We start from the raw sequence: 9,526 nt of genomic DNA on the forward strand, positions 1-9,526 counted from the left end.
CAAGAATCGACCCAGTAGCTTACAAACTTAACTTACCGCGCGAACTCAGTAACGTACATTCTACTTTCCACATATCGAACTTGAAAAAGTGTCTGTCCGATGAGACTCTTTTTATTCCACTCGACGAGATCGAGATCAACGAGAGCCTCAACTTCGTGGAGGAACTAGTAGAGATCATGGACCGAGAGGTCAAGCAAACGAAACAAAGCCGTATCCCTATGGTGAAGGTTCGCTGGAACGCCAAGCGAGGACCAGAATTCACTTGGGAGCGTGAGGATCAGATGAAACTGAAATATCCTCGTCTTTTTACTTAGTTAATTGTAACTACTTATTTGCTTAAATTTAATTTTGGGACGAAATTCCTTCTAAGGAGGTGATGATGTGACAACCTGAAATTCTATTCTGTACAAACAATAGCACTTCAATAGAAGTCATAACAGTTGCAGTAAATTTTCAGACTTATTAGTATAAGTTTGAGTATTTCAGGATTTACACTTAAGGAGATATCAGGAGAGAGGATGCACTAGGGTTATGTGCACCTCTGTTATTTCAAAACTCTATGATATTAGAGTTCATTTCTTGAATAAAATATTTTCTGCCAAAAATCTCAGGAGTATATATAGGATTATGAGCCATATTTATTCATTAATTCCATTTCCAACTAGAGAAAAGCAGATTCTCTCTCACGGATCTTCGGACTTTCATCCCAAAACGTGAGTACATCTATCTAGTTATTAAGAGCTTAATAACCTAGAATTCATGTCAAAACAACAAGATTTAAGAGTTTACCGCCCAAGAACATCTTGGACCGTAAACCCTTTTATAAGGGACAAATGAGTGCCTAGTCCTTCCCTCTTGATATGAAGCTAGCTTAGACTCATATCTTATTGTATATAAGACTATAAAACACCCAAAAACACCAAGAGTAAGGTGTTCACGGCCCAAGAAGTTCTTGGACCGTGAACTCCAAACTCAAGGGTCAAAAGAGGCATTAAACCCTCCAAAAGCCTTGGACAATAGCCTTGATTTACTCCTAGTTAATTTAGGGACTTTAAATCATCAAAAACCCATACCAAAGAGAGATTACGGCCGTAATCTCTATGGTTTTGGTCATTGGGGCCGTGAACTCCTCAAAGGAGTGTATTTAAGCCCTAAACCCTTCCAAGGATTAATCCATCAAGTATGAATGCTTCTAGGGATCATGTAAAGCTTCAAAGCACAAAATAACCTAAGGCTTAGGAGCTTACGGCCATAAACTCAAGAGTTTACGACCGTAAACTCCTTGTGTGTTGGTTATTGGGGAGTAAACTCAAGTATGGGGTCCTTTGGAACCCTAAAAACCACTAGCCTTGTCCTACAACAACTTAGATGAAATCCTTAAGGCTAATAACACTTATGTAAAGTGTTTAGCATGTTCTAGGAGGTCTTAATATTTTCAATTAGTAGTTTAAAGCTAATTGGGTACATATATGTGTGATTATATGTTAACTAGGATCATAGAGTGTGTTCAAGACTTCACTTGACACCTAGCAATCCTACGTCTGCAGTACATCCGTACCACTCACTACAGGTGAGTTCATACCCCTTAATCAATGGTTTAAATGTTTTTAAATGCTTTTATGGGGGGGGGGGGGATTACAAGTCAAATACTTATAGTTATTACACCAATCACATGTGATTAATAACTACAAAACCAGTGATTTCCTTATTGTTCAAATTGTTTATCAAACTGTTTTGCTTCAAATTGTTTTACAAATTCTTATACTTATCAAATACATTTACTTAAGCTCTTTTATACTTATTATCAATTGCATGTCTAGGTATGTATAGTTATATAAGCAATGTTTAAAAAGCTTAGGAAGGCACACCCGCCCTATTTCCTTTTAGCCGTTGAGATGTGGGCTGGTGGGATATCGGATACCCGTCTGAAGGTCATTTAAATATTAGTTATATATCATGTGTACATATATAGTCATAAAGGTCCTTCTAGTTCATTCGGTAACCTTGGGTAGCAAGGGTATACTTCCATGTTCATACGTACCAGTTACATCACTAGTAAGTTACCATAGGGGTAGCACAGGAGGATACTATTACTATTACTAGAACAATGAAACATACAAAGAGTCAGTTCATTCATGATTCAGTACGAGTAATACATACAATACATTACAACTAGTACGCACAGTACATTGCTATACATGCTAGATAGAGAGAACATACATTACAGCTAGCACATGCAGAACATTTCAGTACACACAGGCTAGACAGAGAAAGAGTACACCTTTCAGTTAGCATATTCATTACATGTACATTTATGCAGTTATGTGAACCATTAAGCGGGGCATGGCACTTCCTGCCATGACCGTTTTTGTATCCCTAATCTCCTTAATTTGGGAGCGTATGAGTTTGCGTATAGATCTATACTGGATTGACTATCCTACACCTTGCTGCTCGCAACAGCGGGACTTGCAAGTCTACGGGTGCTAATTGTCATTTCTTACGGCGTCTTACATTGTTGTTTTACTAGAGTCGATAGCAGGATACAGGTCGATCACATGTTACATTGAATACCTTTTGTTTTAAGGTAGTTAGTACCACGGTAGTCACTTATTACAAATACTATGGTACGATAATATTTTCCCATTTACATTCACTTCGTGAATATTCACACAATGCACGGTAATATGGAAACTATATTTTTGGTTAATGATAGTCAGAATTGGGAAAACACACACTCTATCAAGAGACATACACACAGACACTAAATGCCTTGGTAGAAGGCTACAGTTAGTAGGAAACATAGGGTTTTCTAGGAGAGTTCAAACATTATACAAAACATTGTACAAAACATCTTACATAAACATTTTACAAACGTTTTCATACAAACTCAGACATTAATATACTTATGATCTCACCAGAATTAAGCTGACACTCGTTTTCAAAATAACTTGTATTCTCAGGTCACCACCAAACAGGTACAGGTGCCAGGCTTTTGAGAAGATGAAGTTCGTTCAAGACTCATCTTTTATTTTGATGTGTATATTTTTGGTGTCTATAACTTTGACAGAACACACATGTATGAAATTATACTATTAATGCAATGGATGATGTTGTTTCTTGTTTACTATTATTCATTGTTTGTGATACTGTACATGACGTCCTCCGCCCCAGAATGTTTCCGCCATTCATGGTTTTGGGGTGTGACAGTGTGTGGTTAACCGGCACACTAATTGGGTTCTAAGCAAAGGTTGCAAAGGGTGACTCATGGTTTGTCATAGTCCGATGGAGCGTGTGTGGTTTACCGGCACATCAAATAGGTGACTGTAACAATGAGGGCCCCATGTACATTTGCATGGTTATTCACACCCACTTTGTGATCCTCGACATCCCAGTCACAAATGAGAGGGGCATATCGAGATTTAAACATTCCATTGAAAAGTTCAATGAATCTCAAAGGAGATCTAGGAATTCTTAATACATTTAAAACTTAAGCCTTTATGTTTTTTTCATGGTGATTAATTAGTGAATCGTCATTCACTTATCTCCAAATTATTTGCATGTTGGATTATGGCATCCCTCTTCTAATGTGTAAATAATGTTGTTGGATCCTAGCCTTAATGTCTAATTTGGGTGTTTCATTAAGGATTCAATCAACTAACTTGAAATTTCTCCCAGTTTGTAGATGTCTGACTCTAACCGTGGTCTTCCCGAATCCCAAGGAAAAGGTGTTCCTGTTGAAAGTGAAAGCTTGTTCCCAAGTGAAGGATCAATGTGGACTAGCTTGATTTCACTTCCTCCTCCTCTTCCTGGTTGTTCTCTCCGACCCACAAGATCGAAGATTTGAAAGGTTCAAGATCACCGAAACCCTATTGGCAATGGAACATGAAGATGGTAAACCCGTGTGTCCTCACGTCCTAGGGATGAAATCACACATCGATAGGTTGATTATGTTAGGTGCGTCTTTTCCCAATAAGTTGGTTGTGGACTGGGTTCTTCAGTCACTCCCTAAATCATATGATAAGTTCAAAAGAGAGTATTATATGATGGATCATGACGCGACCCTCATTGACTTAACTTACATGCTTATTGCTGATGAATCAGAAATGATTTGGCGAAGTAATGGAGCATATTTGTCTGGTAATTCAACCAACCATGCTTCCGTGGACATTCTAAAAGAACCCACCTGTTTCTGCTGCCAAGAGAAAGGGCAACGGATACGAAGCTGCCCAAAGGACCTGAAGAGTCTAAGAGATGAGAGAGTCAAGAAGTATGGCTCTACTTCAGGTATAAAATCCACTATATAACTCCATTAAATTCCTATTCTTTATACATAATGTGATAAGATTACAATTGCATGTTTTGCAGGATTAGAAAAAAGAGAGGAAGTTTGATGGAAGAGCAAGATGAGTCTGATCACGAAGAAATGGATTACGATCGCATGGATTCAAAGATCAGATTTTGAGCTTAGGAAGTTATGATAGATTTGTTAGGAGTATTTGCCTACATAGTTTTTCATTCGAATTTTGCATTGTAAGGACATGTTTTCCGCTGCTTTTATAAATAAAATATATTTTGGTTATTTGTTTATCCTTACAATGGCGTATATGAAAAATTGATGTTTGTGTACTTCTATTATTAGCAAAATGGATTTGATTCTTAATTAGGTTATTTGTGGAAGTGTCAAGAGTTTACCAAATAGGGAGAGTTTCTCATCGCCCAAGTTTCAAGTGGATAGGAACTTGGAATTGTGCAACAAGTATTGCATGATGAATGAAAACTTTCACATTTGGGAAATTTAGACTAATTTATGACAAAGTGTCAATTTAAGGACTAAGAGATTGAGTACACTAGGTCGTACGTTGATCAAGTCTACCACAAGAGTAACAAAGATATTCGTCATTATTTACTAAATTTTAGTGAATATGGTTATACTTATAAAATTGAGTATAATTCTGGGTTGATTAAAAGAATTTCAATCAATAGCAGAACGAATAAGAAGAGTTAAATAGGCAGAAAGATAAAAGTTTCTCCGCTCTAAGAAGAAGGGAGAGTACCTTTTATTATGTTTTATGATAGGTCTTAATGATTAAGAACCATATCTCAATTGATCCTCTAAGTGAGTCTTAGTACAATTTGTATGTCTAAGAAGAGGAATCGGGAATTGTGGAAATGGTTAAATCAAGAAGTCAATCATACTTCGTTCCAATATCAAGTCTTAGAGTTATACTCCAAGATTGTGAATTGAGTGACAAGTCTTAAGAAGGTCTATAACATTCATCAAATGTGGAATTTAGAAAAGGGTTTTTCTTATTCTTGCACATTTGAAATTGGAGGTGGTTTTCCTCACTAGTTTTAGCGGGTCGAAGGCACTAATGTCGGCCCAAGTTTATGCTATGTTAGTATGCTAGTTGTCTGCGTGACTCTTGCATGTGTTATGTGTTTATATGATTACCGGGCTAGGGCCCAATCCCGAGTGGGGCCTAATGACCATTTGTATGCTATGTATCTTTGTAATTATTGCATGTGTATGTGATTAATTGATATATGTTATATGTATGTTGGATTGGCCCGATCTATTACCGAGCGGGGCCCGATGCTGGACGGGGTCCGATGACGGGCGGGGCCCGAAGACAGGGCGGGGCCCATTATATATTTATTGTATGTATGATATAGATTATTTTGGGGAACTCACTAAGCTTTGTGCTTATGCTTTTTAGTTTATGTTTCAGGTACTTCCGATTCTAAGAGGAAGAACTCGGGTTGACTGCATCGCACACCATATTGATTCTGTTTATGGGACATACTCTGATTTTGATTACGTTTGACATATTTATATGATTGGGATGTATGAACAATGTTTTGGAATATTGTTCTTACTTAAATAAAAAAGACAAAAATTCAAAAATGGTCCCTATGGTTTTCGAAAATATCAAGTTTAGTCCCTAAGTTCAAAAAACCTCACAGATCGTCCCTGTGGTTTCAAAACTTTTAACATTTGGTCCTTCCGGCTCACTCCGTTACCATTTAGCCGTTAAGTCAAAGGCGTTTTTGTCATTTCATTACCCAGGGACCATTTATGAGGTTTTCTATTACTTTTTTTTATATAAATAAATAAATTTAATATGCAAGGGTCCCACCTCTCTCTCTCTCTCTCTCTCTCATTTTAATACCCAAATTCAATACCCAAACCATCAGTAGCCATAAGACAGGTCTCACCACCGTCCCTCCTCTCACCACGAAACCATGATTCAACCACCATAACTTATTTGAAGCAGATATGCCCACCAACAAGTAGTTCTCTTAATTCTGCCCAACCACTAGCGAAAATTAGCCCTACTGCAACCTGAAGGAAGATTTCGGAGGCAAAATCAAAAAAAGATTTGCAATCTGATTGGGAAAAGTTTCCCCCACTGTGAGTTTATGATGGTGGTTTGAACACTCCAATTCCTCCTGGTAATTGGAGGTTAATAATCGATCAACTTGATTTGGAAAGCCGATTCCATGAAACAGAATCAAAATTGAAGTGAAATCCTCTAATTTTGATCAAAACGAACTCCAAACTCGACTCTAACGTCCGCCGCCTATAGTATTCTTTTAGAACTCTTATTTTGTGATTCCACAAATACTCTAACGTCTTTCGGTTTCCACAAAGAAATCAAGCAAGAACAAACTCAAATCACTTGCTTTTCGATTTTGATTTTCAGCTTTAGATTTTAATAATCAAGCAAGAACAAACCTAAACGTCGTCGCCATCAGAGAGGTGGAACAACATCGCCGGAAAAGGAGAGAGACGAGCGGCTCAACCATCGTCTTCATCGAGTTGTATATTGGAGAGACGGTTGTTTCGAAAATCAATTTTTGATCGAATTCCAAAATGGTTCCAGATTTCAATTCTCGATCGAAATTAGAGGAAGTGATGGAATGGTCATACGATGGTCCATGGCTAGAAATTACATATAGCTGGGTGATAGAGTGGCAGTGGTTTTCCATGGAAATACCAATCAAGGTACAAGCCATCTAAGCACCTCCAAATCTTGGGTTTTAATTTCCAAGTTTTGATTTTGGTTACCAGATATAAAATGAAGATGAAGTTGATGCTTTCGGTTATCTGGCATAAGAGAGAGAGAGAGAGAGAGGTGGGACCCTTACATATTAAATTTATTTATTTATTTAAATAAAAAAGTAATAGAAAACCTCATAGGGGTAATGAAATGACAAAAATGTCCATGACTTAATGGCTAAATGGTAACGGAGTGAGCCGGAAGGACCAAATGTTAAAAGTTTTGAAACCACAGGGACGATCTGTGAGATTTTTTGAACTTAGGGACTAAACTTGATATTTTCGAAAACCACAGGGATTTTTGAAGTTTTTTCAATAAAAAATGAAGTATTTAGGTCATTGTATAAAGTAAGAAATATGTTACCTTGTTAAGTCATTTTTTCCGTCTTACCTAAAATAGTCGGTATAAAGATTAAATGTGTAGAATTTAACAAGTACCTAAAATAGTCAGTATAAAGATTAAATGTGTACAATTTAACAAGTTGAAGGGGTAATATATACAAAAAAAAAAAAAAAAAAAAATCAATGACCACATATATTATATCTTTTAGACCTAATTAATTTAGGCCATTTGTATTCGGACCCTTTACTCTTTTAAATCATTATATCTTGTTATACATGTATTGTTACCCTTGATTAATTAAGGACATTTGTATTCGGACCCTTTTCGTATGTGATCTGTATAAATATCTTTACGATGAATGAAATGAGTTTTTCTCCAAGATATTCCGATTTCAATTAAAACATTATTATGGTTCTTTATCTACTTTCCTTATTTTAGACTTCGGGTATCAGGTATCCTTTTGAGTTCTAAAATCAGTACAGAAAAAAGAAAATTCACCAACGATTTTACCATATCAATATAATAACATTTAATTAGATTATTTACCAATTTAACCTTCAACTAAACCAATATTTTGTAATCCTAATAAACCTCCAACCCATACAAAACGCCGGCATACTTTTCCGTCCTAACGTCGACGAAATACGCGTCTCTCATCTTTTGAAACGCGTGCCACGTCAGCAAACTATCTGAACCGGCCTGATGGCACTTTCCGACAACCCGGTTCACTTCCAAAATATTCGCCACCCGGTCCAACCCACCGTACAAGTTTTTCCGGCAGAACTTCATCAAATGTTTCACGTCGTACACGTTCTCACCGAAGAACACCTTCAAAATCTCCAAAAACTCATCTAATCCACGCGGCAACTCCCGGCGCGTGAGAATCTTCAATAAATAACCAAAATCGTACGCGCTATGAAACGTCACCCAACTCACCGAGTCATTACAAACCAGTCCCGACGACATCATCAACTCAGCAAATCTGACCGAGTCGATACCTTCCGATCTATTCCGTTCGAAATCAATCCCTTGTCGTTTCAACAAATCAATCGATTCCGGCGCGTACTGGTCACAGGCCAAGTCAAAATCGCTAAAATTGAATTCCCAGATGAAACGCCGGTGAGTCTCGCCGTCACACGGAAGGTTCCCAGCGGCGTCGGTGAGTGTGAGACCGAGTTGAATCAGGTTCAAAACATCGACGTTTGATTTAAGAAGCTTGTAATGATCCGACGGCTGTCGATGCGTATACGGTTTTGCCGGATCTACAGATCGACGGAAGACAACTCCGGGAAACTCCGTGTCCATGGAGATGTAAGAGTACTGATCTATCACGGATCTGAGGAATTCGAACTCGGACTCCAGATTTTCGGACCAAACTTCACGGATCATGATGGTTTCGTCAATATCAACAGACATAGCGATCGATTAGTCGATTGATCACTTTGATGTTTGTAAATTCGTTGATTGCTGATTGTGGTTGTAAGATTGAGTTGAGTGAAAGTGTTGAGTTGAAATTTATATATAAGATGAATGCAAGCCGGCAGAATAATAGTTGAGATGTGCTTTGAAGGAAGGAACTTACTAATGGGAAGTCGTATAGCCCACTGGTTCAACGCGTTTGAACTTTGAACGTTTGACAAAAACCAGGAATTTGACCAAATTATGCAATCAATTTGGCAAATTGACACGAGGTCGAATAAAAAAGTCGAGAAGACAAAGAGATGTAATGGGGTTCGTGGTTCATACGTATTTATAAATTATCTTAAAGCTAATTTATACGTATTCTAGATGCATGATGCATCTAATAAGTCGCTTATAAAAAAGCTTTTGTTTGTCATATACCATAATATAATATATACTTGTCTTTTTTAGTATTTATATGTATATCAAAGATTATTATGTTTTTTTTATACGATTCTTACAAAATTTTTTATTCTAGATGCATGATGCATCTAATAACTCGCGCTTGTAAAAAAGTGTTTTTTTTATTTTTTTATTTTTTATTTTTTATCATATACTGTAATATATACTTTCCTTTTTTTCGGTATATACATGTATATCAAAGATTATCTTTTTTCTTACAAGATTCTTACATTTTTTTTATAGTTATTGTGTTTTTAAAG

The 9,526-nt window shown here is 36.9% G+C and overlaps 1 protein-coding gene across 1 annotated transcript; it reads right to left on the reverse strand.

The window, feature by feature from the left end:
• Window positions 1–7,896: 7,896 nt before the first annotated feature.
• Window positions 7,897–9,097, reverse strand: LOC111881745 (probable CCR4-associated factor 1 homolog 11). Its single transcript, XM_023878136.3, has one exon. The coding sequence runs from the start codon at window positions 8,817–8,819 to the stop codon at window positions 7,986–7,988; it is 834 nt and encodes a 277-aa protein (XP_023733904.1). The 5' UTR covers window positions 8,820–9,097; the 3' UTR covers window positions 7,897–7,985.
• Between the last annotated feature and the right edge of the window lie 429 nt (window positions 9,098–9,526).

Source organism: Lactuca sativa, chromosome 8, assembly GCF_002870075.4.
Source record: "Lactuca sativa cultivar Salinas chromosome 8, Lsat_Salinas_v11, whole genome shotgun sequence".
NCBI lineage: Eukaryota > Viridiplantae > Streptophyta > Magnoliopsida > Asterales > Asteraceae > Lactuca > Lactuca sativa.